This window comes from Oncorhynchus mykiss, chromosome 18 (assembly GCF_013265735.2).
Source record: "Oncorhynchus mykiss isolate Arlee chromosome 18, USDA_OmykA_1.1, whole genome shotgun sequence".
Classification (NCBI taxonomy): domain Eukaryota; kingdom Metazoa; phylum Chordata; class Actinopteri; order Salmoniformes; family Salmonidae; genus Oncorhynchus; species Oncorhynchus mykiss.
Window position 1 is genome coordinate 5,871,948 of NC_048582.1, and position 20,052 is coordinate 5,891,999.

The 20,052-nt window shown below is 41.8% G+C and overlaps 1 protein-coding gene across 1 annotated transcript; it reads right to left on the reverse strand.

Annotated features, from left to right (window-relative positions):
* Positions 1-5,479: 5,479 nt before the first annotated feature.
* On the reverse strand, positions 5,480-18,835 carry LOC110527262 (zinc finger protein 501). Its single transcript, XM_036951266.1, has 3 exons — positions 18,454-18,835; positions 9,312-9,560; positions 5,480-7,323 (listed from the first exon to the last, which is right to left on the reverse strand). The coding sequence occupies exons 1-3, from the start codon at positions 18,770-18,772 to the stop codon at positions 6,392-6,394; spliced, it is 1,500 nt and encodes a 499-aa protein (XP_036807161.1). The 5' UTR covers positions 18,773-18,835; the 3' UTR covers positions 5,480-6,391.
* Positions 18,836-20,052: the final 1,217 nt, after the last annotated feature.

Sequence of the window (20,052 nt, forward strand, 5' to 3'; positions counted from 1 at the left end):
TAAGTTGGAAAAATAAGATGATCGAGCAGCAGTGAGGGCTCTTCGATACTGCACGGTACTGCCTTTCCAAGCTAGTCAGAAGACTTCCAGTTTGGTGTGGCACCATTTCCGTTCCAATTTTCTGGAAGCTTGCTTCAGAGCTCGGGTATTTTCTGTATACCAGGGAGCTAGTTTCTTATGACAAATGTTTTTAGTTTTTAGGGGTGCAACTGCATCTAGGGTATTGCGCAAGGTTAAATTGAGTTCCTCAGTTAGGTGATTAACTGATTTTTGTCCTCTGACAACCTTGGGTAGGCAGAGGGAGTCTGGAAGGGCATCAATTAATCTTTGGGTTGTCTGAGAATTTATAGCACGACTTTTGATGCTCCTTGGTTGGGGTCTGAGCAGATTATTTGTTGCGATTGCAAACGTAATAAAATGGTGGTCCGATAGTCCAGGATTATGAGGAAAAACATTAAGATCCACAACATTTATTCCATGGGACAAAACTAGGTCCAGAGTATGACTGTGGCAGTGAGTAGGTCCGGAGACATGTTGGACAAAACCCACTGAGTCGATGATGGCTCCGAAAGCCTTTTGGAGTGGGTCTGTGGACTTTTCCATGTGAATATTAAAGTCACCAAAAATTAGAATATTATCTGCTATGACTACAAGGTCTGATAGGAATTCAGGGAGCTCCGTGAGGAACGCTGTATATGGCCCAGGAGGCCTGTAAAAAGTAGCTATAAAAAGTGATTGAGTAGGCTGCATAGATTTCATGAATAGAAGCTCAAAAGACAAAAACGTCGTTTATATTTTTAGTAAATTGAAATTTGCTATCGTAAATGTTAGCAACACCTCCGCCTTTGCGGCATGCGTAGGGGTTATGGTCACTAGTGTAGCCAGGAGGTGAGGCCTCATTTAACACAGTAAATTCATCAGGCTCACGCCATGTTTCAGTCAGGCCAATCACATCAAGATTATGATCAGTGATTAGTTCATTGACTATAACTGCCTTGGAAGTGAGGGATCTAACATTAAGTAGCCCTATTTTGAGATGTGATGTATCACGATCTCTTTCAATAATGGCAGGAATGGAGGAGGTCTTTATTCCAGGGAGATTGCTAAAGCGAACACCGCCATGTTTAGTTTTGCCCAACCTAGGTCGAGGCACAGACACGATCTCAATGGGGATAGCTGAGCTGACTACACTGACTGTGCTAGTGGCAGACTCCACTAAGCTGGCAGGCTGTCTGACATTGTGAAGCTAGGGAGTTGGAGCCCTGTCTATGTTCATAGATAAAATGAGAGCACCCCTCCAGCTAGGATGGAGTCCGCCACTCCTCAACAGGCCAGGCTTGGTCCTGTTTGTGGGCGAGTCCCAGAAAGAGGGCCAATTATCTATAAATTCTATCTTTTGGGAGGGGCAGAAAACAGTTTCAACCAGCGATTGAGTTGTGAGACAGCTGTAGAGCTCATCACTCCCTCTAACTGGGAGGGGGCCAGAGACAATTACTCGATACCGACATATCTTTCTAGCTGATTTACACCCTGAAGCTATGTTGCGCTTGGTGACCTCTGACTGTTTCATCCTAACATCGTTGGTGCCGACATGGATAACAATATCCCTATACTCTCTACACTCGCCAGTTTTAGCCAGCACCATCTTCAGATTAGCCTTAACGTCGGTAGCCCTGCCCCCCGGTAAACAGTGTATGATCGCTGGATGATTCGTTTTAAGTATAATACTGCGGGTAATGGAGTCGCCAATGACTAGGGTTTTCAATTTGTCAGAGCTAATGGTGGGAGGCTTCGGCGTCTTAGACCCCGTAACGGGAGGAGTAGAGACCAGAGAAGGCTCGATCTCTGACTCCGACTCGCTGCTTAATGGGGAAAACCGGTTGAAAGTGACACCGGTTGAGCATTCCTACAGCATCTCCCTCCAGAAGCCATGAGAAAGTTGTCCGGCTGCGGGGACCGTGCGAGGCGATTTATACTATCTGTACTTACTAGTGGCACAGACGCTGTTTCATCCTTTCCTACACTGACATGAATTGCTTACTCGGGGAGGGAGGAGATGTTTCTAAATATGGATCAAATTGTTAAAATTGGTCAATTAACGTTAGATTTACAGAATGTAAACAGCAAGGCGTTGGTGAGAAACGGAGGAATAAATTTAAACGACTTTTCCCACATAGCATTACAACTACAAAGCTGACGCTGGCTAGCTAGTTTATTTTCATTGAAATAGCATGACTAGTTAGCTATCTAGAAATAGTATTCTGTCTAACCTGTAACTAATGGTTGTTACGTTGTGGAACAGAGCAATAGTTCGTTGTACTTGTCATTTGGTTGAGACTAATATTAGTTTAGAAAATAATTGTTTACTTTGTATTTGTTGTGTAATTGGTTGGCGTTGCTAGTTAGCAAGCGGAGATTTATTTGATCAAGTTGGCTAACTTAGCGAATGTTTTAGGAGAACAGGCTAGCTCCCTGCAGAATCTAAACAATAGAGAATGGGGAATAAGATCTGTCTGTTGCAGTGCCCAGACGAGGTGAGAGCAAACTGCTACAGAGATAAAAAGTAAGATCTCCATCTTTAGTTATATTTCAAGGTTGAACCAATGCAATAGGTATTTTATTGGCTTGCTAAATGAGCTGCTTTTCCTGATAATGTCTATCTGATAAAGCTACACTCTTAAAAAAGGTGCCATCTAGAACATTAAGTTATTCAACTGTCCCCATAGGCTAACTTTTTGAAGAACCCTCTTGGGTTCCAGGTAGAACCCTCTGTGGAAATGGGGTTCTACACGGATCCCAAAAGGGTTCTACCTGGAACCAAATAGTTATACTATGGGGACAGCTGAAGAAGCCTTTTGGAACCCATTTTTCTATGAGTGTATCTAGTTGTTCTAATGCAATGTCCATGTTACAGCCACAACATTATCATTTAGTCAAGCATCTGAAGACTAGCGAGGAGGAGAAAAGCCTGCTTTGGATGAGCAAGGAAGAACAATAACAACTAGCTATATTAGATGAACATGTTCAGGAAAAGCAGGGAGAGAGCAAGCTAGTAGTGGTAACATTATTTGAAACCTCACATGCGCATGTATCTGTGTTATTTAAGCAATAAGGCACCTCAGGGGTTTGTGGTATATCGACAATATACCACGGCTTGGGGCTGTTCTTCTGCATGATGCAACGGAGTGCCTGGATACAGCCCATAGCCGTGGGTATATTGGACATATAGCCATAAGGCTCCTCTGGGTTTTGTGGTATTAAAAACTAAATTACCAACGTAATAAACAGGTAATATTGACTCATACACCATGGCTTGCTATCTGTCTCATGTTGTACCGATCATCAACATGAACAAGACTGAATTCTGTTGAATTGTCAACTGGTCTAAATTCCAGTCCAGAATGACATGTTTATGATGATGTTCACAGGAATCTCCAAATGCTACGTTGAAGGAGCACCACGAATGAAGGAGGGGGAGGAAAACAGACAGCTTCCTTCTACCACCTTCACCAAGTCATACAATGTTTGCTTCATGAACAATTGTTACATCAAATAAATACAGAATTATTTGAGTTTCTGTTTTTTTATGCTGGATGTAATTTAGCAGATCTATAGTATAATGTATTGTTTTGAAATGTTTATTAAATATCTATTCAGTCAACTTATTTTATGTTTGCTAAAAGTAATGTTTTGTACTGTTACATACTGAAAGTCTCATTAGTTTTGAGCTAGACTATGATCGGGGAAATGTCTACTGCCTTTTCTAAAATGTTGATGAATGAAATTAGCACCGTTTCTAATAGTTTGTTGCTACTGTCTGGTGAGGAAGTGGGCAATATGGAATGAATGAGAAATCAGAACTTGGACAACGTCAGGGAGTAAGTATACACCGAACAAAAATATAAATGCAACATGTAAAGTATTGGTCTCATGTTTTATGAGCTGAAATGAAGACCCCAGATATTTTCCATACGCACAAGAAGCTTATTTATCTCAAATGTTGTGCACCCTGGTCCTTCCTCCGCTGCATCGGAAACAGTTTATAAAACATTTGACTTCAGCCTTTGTGGTTTGGAAAGTAGTGACTACTATTGCTTTAATTTATTCATCAAACAAATGGGGTTTTGAAAAAGTAGGTGATTAGCTTAATACTTCAGACAATGACAAATTATGGCTAGCTTAATTGAAAATAAGACACCTTTGTGCAATACATAAATGCTTAAAAATAAAAAACAAAATTATAAATTGTGACGTTAGCTACCAAATAAGTTTTCGGCAATTATCCAAAAACGACTACAAAAACGTCATTCCTTACCCGACAGGCTGAACAGGTGTAATGAACGCATGTAAAAATGCCCATAAGTGTTCAAATCGCCTGTACAGACACTGGACAGGGTTTTTTTTGAATCATGTGTACAAAAAAAAGAATTTTGACACTTGAAACAAGCAAGTGAAAAATGATAATTTCAAGTGTTAAGACGTGTTCCGGTAAAACGATTTGAAACTCTTGGCCTTCAATATCTGACAGCTCGAGTTCTCACCCCTGTGGTTCGAAAACGTGGCATCATAGTTCTGTCAAGCCGCTTTGCTGACAACGAACCATCTCGCGACCCGGGTATTCAGCCAATCAGCAGCTGCCGCTGCAGTTGAGAGTAACTTTGGGCAAAACAAAAGATTGAAGTGCCTTTGCACGTGGTATGGTAGCAGGTGCCAGGCACATCCAGCCAACTTGACACAACTAGGAAGCATAGGAGTCAACATGGGCCAGCATCCCTGTGGAACGCTTTCGACACCTTGTAAAGTCCATGTCCCTAGATTTGAGGCTGATCGGAGGGCAAAAAAGGTGTAACTGAATATTAGGAAGGTGTTATTAATATGAAATACCTGTTATGCTGATGACACAACATAAACACTACCATGGATACCTGCTATGCTCATGAGGAAACGTTATAATCATTACCATAGCTGCAGGAAGTAGAGGTGCTGGGCTCCAGTCACAATAAGGACCCAGTGACTGTAGGTTTGGATGACAGGCAGGCTGGGTTTGTCCTCACTGTCAACTCTGGGTAGGATCCTAGTCCGGAATAGAAGTCGGAGCTCAACCTCTTGGTTCTCCCCTGTGCAGGCCACACCCCCTCCTCCCATTGTTACTGTATGTATGAACACAATTTGAACAATGGCTTCCTAAAATGCTGTGGTGCTTACTAACACACTAGGAAAGGTTTTGGTAGACGTGGGCCATCACAGGTGAGTTCTCAGCTCTTCCACTCTGAACAATGAGGCGGGGAGGGGTTCTGGTAGATGTGGACCATCACAGGTGAGTTCACAGCTCTTCCACTCTGAATAATGAGGCAGGGAAAGCGTAACACAAGCTTCCTCTCTGGTTCCATTCCCCAATAGTAAGTGGATCATACTTGAATTGTGGTAGTAATATTGTCCCTGGACTCTGGCACCATAGAAAACACATTACAAAATAAAATAACATTTATTTAAATATGAAGACATGTCCTTTATACTGCAAAACACGATTTGTATGTATTGTAGAACATCCTGGGGACTAATTGGCATGTATAGGTGTAGTGACATGTATTCAGTAGATACATAGACATTTACATTAGTTTGAATAACATCAATTAAACAAAACACATTACATTGTCTGTATAGATAACCCAAAGTTTGACCAGCACAAATTCATGTAGAATATTTATTTTTAATTAGCATATCAAGTTCAATGCAGTTAACCAAATACATTTGATGACAAATAATACATCTAGTAAGACAATTGAATAAACATGTAGTCGTTTCAAAGTATGTGTATCATTAAAACAAAAGTTACTTCGTAGTAAAAAAAAAGAATCCACCCAAACTAATGGTGAAGACTGATCACACCATCTCTGACCCATGTTGTGTCTACCAGCTCATTTCCACAGAGAACTGATCATCACACCATCTCTGACCCATGTTGTGTCTACCAGCTCATTTCCACAGAAAACTGATCATCACACCATCTCTGACCCATGTTGTGTCTACCAGCTCATTTCCACAGAGAACTGCAGAGGGAAGCAGCACCACCCAGTCAACCATTAGACTCCATGGTTACAATGTGAGAAGCCTCAGAGGGCATTCAACCCTAAGGGGAAATTCAAGGTACTCTCAATATCTTTAGAGTAAAAGCTAAATTAAATAAATAAATACAACTGACATGGTGCTCACTGATCAGCAAAATAACAAGAAGCTAACATTCTATAACACGCCATTTCCTCTGCACAGTTCTCTCTCAGTGAGAAACAATAGGATCCCAATAGTGTTTTATTCTTTCTTAAATGTTATCAAATTCACTGTTACCACTTCATTTATGAGATGAGAATGAAGTGATGTAATGACTTTACTCTTAGCTGGTCTGAGAGAACTGATGAGGCTTCTCTCCTGTATGTATACGCTGGTGACATTTTAAGGTATCCAATCGGGTGAAACTCTTCCCACAATCAGAGCAGAAGTAAGGCTTCTCTCCTGTATGTATACGCTGGTGACATTTTAAGGTATCCAATCGGGTGAAACTCTTCCCACAGTCGGAGCAGAAGTAAGACTTTTGGTCTGTATGTATTCGCTGGTGACATTTTAACTTCTCCAATTGGGAGAAACTTTTTCCACAGTCAGAGCAGAAGTAAGGCTTCTCTCCTGTGTGTGTTCTCTGATGAACTGTTAGCTCAGATGATGTTGTGAAGCATTTTCCACAGTCAGAGCAGGAGTATGGTTTCTCTCCTGTATGTACACGTTCATGTACTTTTAAGGTATCCAATCGGGAGAAACTCTTTCCACAGTCAGAGCAGAAGTAAGGCTTCTCTCCTGTGTGTGTTCTCTGATGAACTGTTAGCTCAGTTGATGTTGTGAAGCCTTTTCCACAATCAGAGCAGGAGTATGGCTTCTCTCCTGTGTGTATCCGTTGGTGTTTTTTGAAGTTGCTCTGTTGAGAGAAACTCCTCCCACAGGCCGAGCAAGAGTAAGGCTTCTCTCCTGTATGTATACGTTGGTGTTTTTTTAAATTGCTCTGTTGAGAGAAACTCTCCCCACAGTCAGAGCAGTTGTAAGGCTTCTCTCCTGTGTGTACTCTCCGATGAACTGTCAGAGCCCTTGATGTTGTGAAACTCTTCCCACAGTCAATGCAGGAATACAGATTTTCTTCTGTGTGCATTTTTAGGTGTATTTTTAGCTTTGATAGAATTGGGAAAATCTCCTCACAATGTGGGCAGTGGTGAGACCTCTTAGCTCTGGGATCTTCCTGCTGTTGCTCTCTGGATGTAGAGAATGTCTCAACATGGTATCCTGTGTGAACAACAGAAGAATCAGTGGGTGTGATATACACTGACCGCCAAAACATTAGGAACACCTGCTCTTTCCATGACAGACTGACCATGTTAAAGCTATGATTCCTTATTGAGGTCACTTGTTTAATCCACTTCAATCAGTGTAGACGAAGAAACAAATTAAAATGATTTTTAAGGCTTGATACAATTGTGACATGGATTGTGTATGTCTGCCATTCAGAGGGTGAATGGGCAAGACAAAATATTGAAGTGCCTTTTAACGGGGTATGGTAGTAGGTGCCAGGCGCACCAGTTTGTGTTAATAAATGCAATGCTTCTGGGTTTTTCCATGTGCAAAAATTTCCTGTGTGTGTGAAGAATGGGTCCACCACCCAAAAGACATTTAGCCAACTTGACACAACTGGGAAGCATTGGAGTCGACATGCGCCATCATCCCTGTGGAAAGCTTTCCACACCTTGTAGATTCCATGCAACTCAACATGTGGAAGGTGTTCTTAATGTTTTGTACACTCATTGTACATGTTAATCAAATACATTTTATGCACTTTTTACATCAGCAGTTGGCACAAAGTACTTATACAGAAATCCAGCTTAAAAACACCAATAAGAAAGCGGCTAAGAAAAACTCCCCAGAACACAGGAACACTAGGAAGAAACCTAGAGAGGAACCAGTCTGAGGGGTGGCCAGTCCTCTTCTGGCTGTATTGGGCGACATACAGCGAGGGAATAAAGTATTTTATCCCCCTGCTGATTTTATACGTTTGCCCACTGACAAAGAAATGATCAGTCTGTCATTTTAATGTTTATTTGAACAGTGAGAGACATGTTTGCAAATGTATTAAAAATAAAAAACAGAAATTCCTTATTTACATAAGTATTCAGACACTTTGCTATGATACTCAAAATTGAGCTCTGGTGCATCCTGTTCCCATTTATCATCCTTGAGATGTTTCTACAACTTGATTGGAATCCACCTGTGATAAATTCAATTGATTGGACATGATTTGGAAAGGAACACACCTGTGTATATAAGGTCCCACAGTTGACAGTGCATGTCAGAGCAAAAACCAAGCCATGAGGTTGAAGGAATTGTCCGTAGAGCTCTGAGACAGGATTGTTTCGAGGCACCCATCTGGGGAAGGGTACCAACAACATTTCTGCAGCATTGAAGGTCTCCAAGAACACAGTGGTTTCCATCATTCTTAAATGGAAGAAGTTTGGAACCACCAAGACTATTCCTAGAGCTGGCCGCCCGGCCAAACTGAGCAATCGGGGGAGAAGGACCTTGGTCAGGGAGGTGACCAAGAACCCGATGGTCACTCTGACAAAGCTCCAGAGTTCCTCTGTGGAGATGGGAGAACATTCCAGAAGTACAACCATCTCTGCAGCACTCCACCAATCAGGCCTTCATGGTAGAGTGGCTAGACGAAGCCACTCCTCAGTAAAAAAGGCACATGACAACCCGCTTGGAGTTTTCCAAAAGGCAACTAAAGACTTTCAGACCAGGAGAAACAACATTCTCTGGTCTGATGAAACCAAAATGTTGGCCTGAATGCCAAGCGTCACATTTGGAGGAAACCTGGAACCATCCCTACAGTGAAGCATGGTGGTGGCAGCATCATGCTGTGGGGAGGTTTTTCAGCAGCAGGGACTGGGAGACTAGTCAGGATGGAGGAAAAGATGAACAGAACAAAGTACAGAGAGATCCTTGATGAAAACCTGTTCCAGAATACTCAGTACCACAGACTGGGGAGAAAGTTGACCTTGTCTACTTCACTTTAGTCTACTCTCTGATCACTCCAGACAGCCCAGTGAATCAAACATGCTGACAATACTGGTGTCAAACCATGCAAGTCTCAGTAGCATGAAATAACATCTACCTTCTCATTGAAACAGTTCATCATGAAACAGTTCTACTGCAACTTTTCATACACAGTGGGAAGTTGGAATGAACAACAAACTTAGTTAGATAGAACCTGCTCTTACCATGAGAAACAGATTTACCAATCTTCTCCTCCTCTTCTTCATCTTTAATGTTGACATTCAGCTCCAGTGTTTGACTGCAGTCTTCCAGCTTCACTGATGTCATCTCTGGATCCTGCAGTGCAAAATGGGCTCCACTGTCACAATCAGGACCCAGTGACTGTAGGTTTGGAGTCAGTGTGGAAGGAGAGAGGCAGGCTGGGTTTGTCCTCACTGTGGATGTTACCGGAATCAGACTTAATCCGCGTTGGCCTGTAGTAATAAAGAGAAACGGACACAAAAGTTATTGTCTTGACAGTTCTGGCACTTACTTTATTCTCTTAAAAATATTTTGTTTTTTCCTTGTTCAATTATCGAATTTCAATGAATCAGGTTGCTATGCATAGACTACAAAACATTAATTCACATTAGACGAGTGCACACTTTAAATTACACAACGTAAGTGCACTTAACCTATAGTAGATTTCCTACATTTACATCAATGCATAAATGACTCAAGCCATTAAGGTTGCAGTGTTTGAGGAAGCACGATGAATAATTTTCTTGAATAACGTCGTCTTCACTGTATTATTTCACCTACAAAAAAACGATTGTTTCTATCTATAATGTGAAATACAATGTGTCCGAATATTATTACACATGTAATTTTTTTTAAACAAAAATAAAAGATAAACATTGCATTTAGCCTCACAACTGTAGGGCAACCGTGGAATTGTCGCTCTCTGGTGCATCTGCACTGCCCGCACGCAGACAGAGCTGTCCCAGCCATTTTACAAACTCGCAAATTTTACACAAAACCAATAACATGTAAAAGGAGCTCAGAAATCGAAAATAAATAATTTATTAAAAGGTAATTTCATAATTTATGTTCATTGACTGACGTATAAAATTGTATTAGCCACGTTTTCCACTCACTCGGTTTGAAGCAAAATAACACACAACCTTTACCAAACGTGATAATTTGTTACCTAGCACGTTATGACATGTTATTTTGATATTAGACAGTTTAAACGTGCAATTACATACCTGTAGTAATACATTTAAAAAAACGGACACAAAAGGTATCTTGACAACACAGTTCTAGTTTCGGCCTTCCCGGAACTTCTTGTTCCAACACTACAACCAAAGATGTTTTAAGTTCAGTTGTAACGTCACAAGCACAGTGAAATGCCTTTCTTGCAAACTCCAAACCAAATAATGCAATTATCAATAACCATATTACTAGAAAAAAAAGACTAGGAAATACACAAGTAAGTATACTATATATACAGCAAATAGTTAAAAAGTCAGTTCCAATACCATATTTAGATGTGCAGGGATACTGGAGTGATGGAGGTAGATATGTAAGGGGACTAAGCAACAGGATAAGATAAACAGAGTAGTAGCAGCTTGTATGTGAGTGGGTGTGTAGTCAGTATAAATGTATGTGCGTACTGTGTGTGAAAGGAGAATGTGAAAATCTGAAAATTGCACCATCTATTTCTGCACCTACACACCATCCCCCAGAACCCACCACTTTAGCCCTAAATGATCCTACAACAGGCCATGGAGGATGGAACCCCTTCCCTCAAAACTGACTGTAGATCTTCTGTACTAAAATCTCACACCCAAAGATTTCTCTGCTGCTGCAACTACCACACGTACCTTCTGTGATTTCCACTCCACCAGTGCAGTGCAGTTCATCACCATGGTTATAAACGCAACATATCCAACCTTACTAAAACTCATCCTCTCTGGATCTTTCTCTTTTCAGACCAACTCACTGGGAGGCTCCCTTGCCCTTGGGCTACCCTCTACTCTCTTTATTGTCTCAGCATAGGAAACGTTCTGCCCCATTCAAAATGACAGTTTCAACCGGTCTCTCTCACAATGTATTTCAGATCCTCAGCTGCATTGGCAACCCCACAGTTGACACACAGTGCTTTCTGTATCCCAACCGCACACTCCCTCTGACTAGGCCCTCCTGCACTTTCCTCACATCGTGGGATCGCTCTTCTACACACTGCTGCAACATGATCAAATTCTTGGCACCTAAAGCACCGTAATGAACGCAGAACACCAAATATAACCTAACCTTTTCAGGTAGCAACTCGGTCAAAGCTCAAGACAAACAGAGTTCTCAGTCAAGCCATTGCCACCGGGTCTACGTCTCACCAAACGGCTGGCAACAAACACTAGGAATATTCCTTTTCATTTGATACCCCTCTACCCCACTGATCCCCCCTTTGAGCGGGGCCCTACTCCGGAGAGCAAAGCACGCCACAGGTTGAGACCCGAGCCGCGTGACTTGAAGCATCCGCTTCCTCTGAGCGGTGGATAAGCAAAAAAAAATCTAAACAATTCCACTTCTCGAAAATTTGTAACACAGATATAACCATTCCCAGTTTGTTCTTTCCCCAACTTGACAAAACGTATGGGTGGGCCAAAAAACAAGAATCAACGCTTTCCAAAAGTCTGACTCCTACCTGTCTGATAGGATTCTCAGGGCAAACGTTGGAAGTCTCACCTACACCCTGTGGTGTAAAGTACTATTTTTGTTTTTACAACTTTTACTTCACTACAGTAAAGAAAATTTACTTTTTACTCCATACATTTTCCCTGACACCCAAAAATACTTGTTACATTTTGAATGTTTAGCAGGACAGGAAAATGGTCCAATTCCCACGCTTATCAAGAGAACATCCCTGGTCATCTCTACTACCTCTGATCTGGCAGACTCACTAAACAGAGAACATCCCTGGTCATCTCTACTGCCTCTGATCTGGCAGACTCACTAAACAGAGAACATCCCTGGTCATCCCTACTGCCTCTGATCTGACAGACTCACTAAACAGAGAACATCCCTGGTCATCCCTGCTGCCTCTGATCTGGTGGACTCACTAAACAGAGAACATCCCTGGTCATCCCTACTGCCTCTGATCTGACAGACTCACTAAACAGAGAACATCCCTGGTCATCTCTACTGCCTCTGATCTGACAGACTCACTGAACACATGCTTTGTTTGTAAATGGATGTCCAAGTGTGTAAGTGTGCCCCTGGCTATCTGTAAACAACAACAACAACATGAGGCCTGGTTGGCTTAATAAGGAATTTTAAACAATTTACACTTGTACTTTTACTAAATATATTTAAAACCAAATACTTTTACTAAATATATTTAAAACCAAATACTTTTACTCAAGTAGTATTTTACTGTTTGACTTTCACTTGAGTCATTTTCTATGAAGGCATCTTTACTTTTACTCAAGTACCACTGACTACACCTGTCTACCACAGGTAGGCCCTCCTGGACTGGCTCAACCTCCATTTCCAGATCATCAAGGTTCTCAAAAGAGCATGTAGACCTATGAATATGATTACTCAGTTTGTATTCAGGAGACAAAGGGTACAGTTGAAGTCGGAAGTTTACATACACTTAGGTTGGAGTCATTAAAAAGTGTTTTTCAACCACTCCACAAATTTCTTACTAACAAACTATAGTTTGGCAAGTCGGTTAGGACATCTACTTTGTGCATGACAAGTAATTTGTTTAACAACTGTTCAGGCAGACTTCTGATAGGCTAATTGACATCATTTGAGTTAATTGGAGGTGTACCTGTGGATTTATTTCAAGGCTCAGTGCCTCTTTGCTTGACGACATGGGAAAATCAAAAGAAATCAGCCAAGACCTCAGAAAAATTATTGTAGACCTCCACAAGTCTGGTTCATCCTTGAGAGCAATTTCCAAATGCCTGAAGGTACCACATTCATCTTTACAAACAATAGTATGCAAGTATAAACACCATGGGACCACGCAGCTGTCATACCGCTCAGGAAGGAGACGCGTTCGGTCTGCTAGAGATGAACGTACAACGGTGCGAAAAGTGCAAATCAATCCCAGAACAACAGCAAAGGACCTTGTGAAGATGCTGGAGGAAACAGGTACAAAAAATTTATATATCCACAGTAAAACAAGTCCTATATCGACATAACCTGAAAAGCCGCTAAGTAAGGAAGAAGCCACTGCTCCAAAACCGCCATAAAAAAGCCAGACTACCGTTTGCAACTGCACATGAGGGCAAAGATTGTACTTTTGAGAAATGTCCACTGGTCTGATGAAACAAAAATGGAACTGTTTGGCCATAATGATCATCGTTATGTTTGGAGGGAAAAGGGGGAGGCTTGCAAGCCAAAGAACACCATCCTAACTGTGAAGCACGGGGGTGGCAGCATCATGTTGTTGGGGTGCTTTGCTGCAGGAGGGACTGCTGCACTTCACAAAATAGACGGCATCATGAGGATGGAAAATTATGTGATATTGAAGCAACATCTCAAGACATCAGTCAGGAAGTTGAAGCTTGGTCGCAAATGGGTCTTCCAATGGACAGTGACCCCAAGCATACTTCCAAAATTGTGGCAAAATGGCTTAAGGACAACAACATCAAGGTATTGGAGTGGACATCACAAATCCCTGACCTCAATCCTATAGAAAATGTGTGGGCAGAACTGAAAAAGCGTGTGCGAGCAAGGAGGCCTGCAAACCTGACTCCGTTCCACCAGCTGTCAGGAGGAATGGGCCAAAATTCACCCAACTTATTGTGGGAAGCTTGTGGAAGACTCCCCGAAACATTTGACCCAAGTTAAACAATTTAAAGTCAATGCTACCAAATACTAATTGAGTGTATGTAAACTTCTGACCCATTGGGAATGCGATGAAAGAAATAAAAGCTGAAAGAAATAATTCTCTCAACTATTATTCTGACATTTCACATTCTTAAAATAAAGTGGTGATCCTAACTGACCTAAGACAGGGAGTTTTTACTAGGATTAAGTGTCAGGAATTGTGAAAAACTGAGTTTAAATGTATTTGGCTAAGGTGTATGTAAACTTCTGACTTCAACTGTGTGTATACACCTTTGTTCGAAGTGTACACACCTTTGTTCGAAGTGTACACACCTTTGTTCGAAGTGTACACACCTTTGTTCGAAGTGTACACACCTTTGTTCGAAGTGTACACACCTTTGTTCGAAGTGTACACACCTTTGTTCGAAGTGTCCACTCGGGACACACATCTCTGAAGCGCCATTCTTATGCCTTCGCATCATTTCACTTCCTCTTAGCTCCAGGTCAGATTCTCTCCTGTGTGAATAAGTTGGTGTCTTTTTTAAGTCCCCAGTTGAGCCGCGGTGGCTCATCCAATAGGAGAAGGGGGCGGCTGCATCTCAATATGGCGAGCGGAGTAATGGAGAAGGGGGCGGCTGCATCTCAATACGGAGACCGGAGTAATGGAGAAGGGGGCGGCTGCATCTCAATACGGCGACCGGAGTAATGGAGAAGGGGGCGGCTGCACCTCAATACGGCGACCGGAGTAATGAGCGGCCGGAGTAATGAGCAACCGGAGTAATGAGCGACCGGAGTAATGAGCGACCGGAGTAATGAGCGACCAGAGTAATGAGCGACCAGAGTAATGAGCGACCAGAGTAATGAGCGACCGGAGTAATGAGCGACCAGAGTAATGAGCGACCAGAGTAATGAGGGAGTGGGTGTGTCGAAAGGAAAGTATTGGGCTTGTGGAAAGAAGTGAATCGAAAGCGCTGTGCTATAGGTTAGACTGTTTGATTGCACTGTGGGGGGTTTCTCTCTTCCTTTTCTTACCACACAACTACCAGACATACAGGTTTGGGGAGTAACAGATTACATGTAAAGGGATTGCAAAAAATATTGTAAACAAATTACCGATACTTTTGAAAAAGTAAAGGATTACTTCAAGGATTACTTTTAAATTCAGAAATTATGTTTGCTGGAAGAATTTTTTTTTTCTCAATGACATTCAAATCAGCATTGTAAGAAAGGTGCATGTTTAAGTTTGTTCCACCTGAGTGAGTCTGACCACCAATCAGAGACCACTATGATGACACACCAGATGATGACCACAAGTCAGAGACCACTATGATGACACACCAAATTATCCAACTTGAATAAACGCTTGGAGGTAAGGATACCGTGGTCTACAGTGATACGGATATCACTTATTATTGTTATCTACATAACGCATTGATGTGAATCACACTGCTGCTCTCTCATTCAGCTATTAGCGCCTTACGGATTGTGGTTGTTGTGGATGGCTGTTCACAAATCTAAAGGTGTATTTGAATCCAATAATGGTTTAATTCAAGAAGTTTATGTTGCCTGTCAATCATTGATTTTGAAACCAGTGGACAGCCATGAAAAATTCACTCTTGCAACAGCAGCATAGTGTGGATCCCAGCCTATGGAATAACAGCAGCGTAGTGTGGATCCAAGCCTATGGAATAACAGCAGCGTAGTGTGGATCCAAGCCTATGGAATAACAGCAGCATAGTGTGGATCCCAGCCTATGGAATAACAGCAGCGTAGTGTGGATCCCAGCCTATGGAATAACAGCAGCATAGTGTGGATCCCAGCCTATGGAATAACAGCAGCGTAGTGTGGATCCCAGCCTATGGAATAACAGCAGCATAGTGTGGATCCCAGCCTATGGAATAACAGCAGCGTAGTGTGGATCCCAGCCTATGGAATAACAGCAGCATAGTGTGGATCCCAGCCTATGGAATAACAGCAGCGTAGTGTGGATCCCAGCCTATGGAATAACAACAGCATAGTGCAGATCCCAGCCTATGGAATAACAGCAGCATAGTGTGGATCCCAGCCTATGGAATAACAGCAGCATAGTGTGGATCCCAGCCTATGGAATAACAGCAGCATAGTGTGGATCCCAGCCTATGGAATAACAGCAGCGTAGTGTGGATCCCAGCCTATGGAATAACAGCAGCGTTGTGTGGATCCCAGCCTATGGAATAACAACAGCATAGTGCAGATCCCAGCCTATGGAATAACAGCAGCATAGTGTGGATCCCAGCCTATGGAATAACAGCAACGTAGTGTGGATCCCAGCCTATGGAATAACAACAGCATAGTGCAGATCCCAGCCTATGGAATAACAGCAGCGTAGTGTGGATCCCAGCCTATGGAATAACAACAGCATAGTGCAGATCCCAGCCTATGGAATAACAGCAGCGTAGTGTGGATCCAAGCCTATGGAATAACAGCAGCATAGTGTGGATCCCAGCCTATGGAATAACAGCAGCGTAGTGTGGATCCCAGCCTATAGAATAACAGCAGCATAGTGTGGATCCCAGCCTATGGAATAACAGCAGCATAGTGTGGATCCCAGCCTATGGAATAACAGCAGCATAGTGTGGATCCCAGCCTATAGAATAAAAGTGGGGCTTTTAATGCTCAATCTAATTCATGCTGATAAAAATAAAAACATCCATAGGCCTAACGGACACATGCTCAAACTTGCACACTTTTGATAGACTTAAAGAGGGGCAATCTGTTTAGGGACTTATACATTCTATATACACAGTACCAGTCAAAGTTTGGACACGTCTACTGATTCAAGGGTTTCTTTATTTTTACTATTTTCTACATTTTAGTATAATGAAGACATCAAAACTATGAAATAACACAAGGAATCATGTAGTAACCAAAAAACAAAAAAAAGTGTTAAACAAATCAAAATAGATTTTAGATTTTTCAAAGTAGCCACCCTTTGCCTTGATGACAGCTTTGCCATTCTACGAGCGCAGCATTTATTTTTCAACTAAATCAGTCCTCTGAGACAATAAAAAGTAGGGCTGGCTAATAAGTCCTTCGTTTTGGTGTCGTGCTCAGGTAAAACTATTTGGCTAATCTATACTTCCAAGTCCTGTTGTTGAAGATCAAGGGGTATAACATTTATTGGAATGACTGGAATTCTGATAGACTTTGGTTTTTAATGTAAAGATATAATTTAATCATATAATTAGATGTAGTAGAAAGCAACGGGTTAGAAGAAGCCTACATAACCAGCCCATTAAGTAAAATTTAACATCCATATATTGCCAGCTATGTAAACTTTAACATTGCAGGATAAATCAATAGATATCATTCAATTGGCAACATTCATTTGTATTATTCTAATGCCTCTTAATTAAGGGGGAACGTAATCTAAAAGTAACGGAATGTAATCAGATTACGTTACTGAGTTGAGGTAATCCAAAAATTACGTTACTGACTATAATTTTGGACAGGTACCTTGTAACAGATTCCATTTAGAAAGTAACCCACCCAACCCTGCGTACACTGAGCTACCATACCGCCAGAGTTTGGACTTCTGTTTTTAAGCCAGAGGATGAGTCTGGGTTGTATTTCATTGTTAGTTTTACACAAATAATTGTACAGCTTTAGCTATAAAACTGAACTCTTTATTTAAAAATAAATAAATAAAAAAAGATTGATGGTTATCATGTGCTCCTGAGTGTCTCAGCGGTCTAAGACACTGCATCGCAGTACTCGAGGAGTCACTACAGACACCCTGGTTTGAATCCAGGCTGTATCACAACCGGCTGTGATTGGGAGTCCCATTGGGCTGCACACAATTAGCCCAGCGTCGTCCAGGTGTAGGCGGTCATTGTAAATAAGAATGTGTTCTTAACTGACGTGCCTAGTTAAAAAGGTTGTCACCCTGAAAATAGCTACTAGGTATCTACTTCATACTAGGTTACCATGGCTACTAGGCAGCTACTTCATACTAGGTTGCCATGGCTACTAGGCAACTACTTCATACTAGGTTGCCAGAGTAGTGCTTGTCAAGCAGGAGCGAAGGTCACTGTGTCCCTTTGTTGTTGTCGTTCATGTTTACCCCATTGAGTAGTAGACTATGTATACTTAACATAAATAAATGCAGTATGCAACTATTTCATACGATTTTACAAATCGGTAAATTGAAAGAAATTAATTAGGCCCTAATCTATGGATTTCACGACTGGGAATGCAGATATGCATCTCTTGGTCCCAGATGCCCATTTTTTTTAAAGGTCTCACAGTAGGCTTCAGGATCTCGTCACTGTATTTTTGTGCATTCAAACTTCCATCGATAAAATGCAATCATGTTCGTTGACCGTAGTTTATGCCTGCCCATAACAGAACACCACCACGGGGAACTCTGTTCACAACGTTATTAACATCAGCAAACCGCTCTCCCACACGACGCCATTCCCGATAGAAGCAGAATTCAACCTAGCATTAGACTGGGTCATAAATTATGGAGGTCTAATTTACGAAGATAGTGCCTGCTTTTACCATGATTGACACATTTCCCAATCTTCTCCTCCTCTTCTTCATCTTTAATGTTGACATTCAGTTCCAGTGTTTGACTGCAGTCTTCCAGCTTCACTGATGTCATCTCTGGATCCTGCAGTGCAAACTGGGCTCCACTGTCACAATCAGGACCCAGTGACTGAAGGTTTGAACTCGATGTGAAAGGAGAAAGGCAGACTAGGTTTGTCCTCACTGTTAATCTGTTAACTCCGAATTGGATCCCAGTCCTAAATAGACGTCTGAGATCAACTTCCTGGTTCTCCTGTGCATGCCACACCCCCTCCCATTGTACTGTATGCATGAACACACTTTGAACAATGGCTTTCTAAAATGCTGTAGTGATAACACGATAGGAAAGGTTGTGGTAGACGTGGCACATTACAGGTGAGTTCTTCGATTATGTTTAACGGCTGTTGACATCCAATAAATGTTGCACTACCGCCACCTACTGGACTGGAGTATAACTCTCTTATACATTGCTTGAAAGTTATTTCATAGTTTTGATGTCTTCACTATTATTCTACAATGTAGAAAATCGTTTGTTTTTTAGATAAACAAAAACCCTGGAATGAGTAGGTGTGTCCAAACGTTTGATTGGTACTGTACATTTATGTTAATCCATTTATGTGTTCTTCACTGACGTGCCTAGTTAAAAAGTAGTTTTTTTTTTATTTAAGTGCAGCTGTCACCCTGAAAGTAACCCACCCAACCCTGCATACATTGAGCTACTGTAACAGTATAACTTTAGACCGTCCCCTCGCCCATACCCGGGCGCGAACCAGGAACCCTCTGCACACATCAAAAACAGTCACCCTCGAAGCATCGTTACCCATCGCTCCACAAAAGTCTCGGCCCTTGCAGAGCAAGGGGAACTACTACTTCAAGGTCTCAGAGCAAGTGACGTCACCGATTAAAACGCTATTTAGCGCGAACACCGTTAACTAGCTAGCCATTTCACATCGGTTACACTACCATACCGCAAGAGTTTGAACTTCTGTTTTTAAGCCAGAGGATGAGTCCGGGTTGTATTTCATTGTTAGTTTTACACAAATAATTAATTAGCATTAGCATGAAATAACATGACCTTCTCATTGAAACAGTTCTACTGCAACTTTTCATACACAGTAGGAAGTTGGAATGAACAACATACATTTAGTTAGATAGAACCTGCTCTTACCATGAGAAACAGATTCCTCAATCTTCTCCTCCTCTTCTTCATCTTTAATGTTGACATTCAGCTCCAGTGTTTGACTGCAGTCTTCCAGCATCACTGATGCCATCTCTGGATCCTGAGGTGCAAACTGGGCTCCACTGTCACAATCAGGACCCAGTGAATGTAGGTTTGTACTCAGTGTGGAAGGAGAGAGGTAGGATGGGTTTGTCCTCACTGTTGATGTTACCGGCCTCAGACTTGATCTGAGTCGGCCTGCAGTAATAATGAGCAACAACACTGCAGTAATAATGAGCAACGACACTGCAGTAATAATGAGCAACGACACTGCAGTAATAATGAGCAACGACACTGCAGTAATAATGAGCAACGACACTGCAGTAATAATGAGCAACGACACTGCAGTAATA

Excerpts from the sequence above, each read along its gene's own strand:
- LOC110527262 (XM_036951266.1), bottom strand. The coding sequence starts at position 18,772 with ATGCATACAGTACAATGGGAGGGGGTGTGGCATGCACAGGAGAACCAG. Across the intron at positions 9,561-18,453 it reads TGGGAAATGTGTCAATCATG|GCCAACGCGGATTAAGTCTG; the intron begins GTAAAAGCAGGC and ends TTATTACTACAG. Across the intron at positions 7,324-9,311 it reads TGGTAAATCTGTTTCTCATG|GATACCATGTTGAGACATTC; the intron begins GTAAGAGCAGGT and ends TTGTTCACACAG.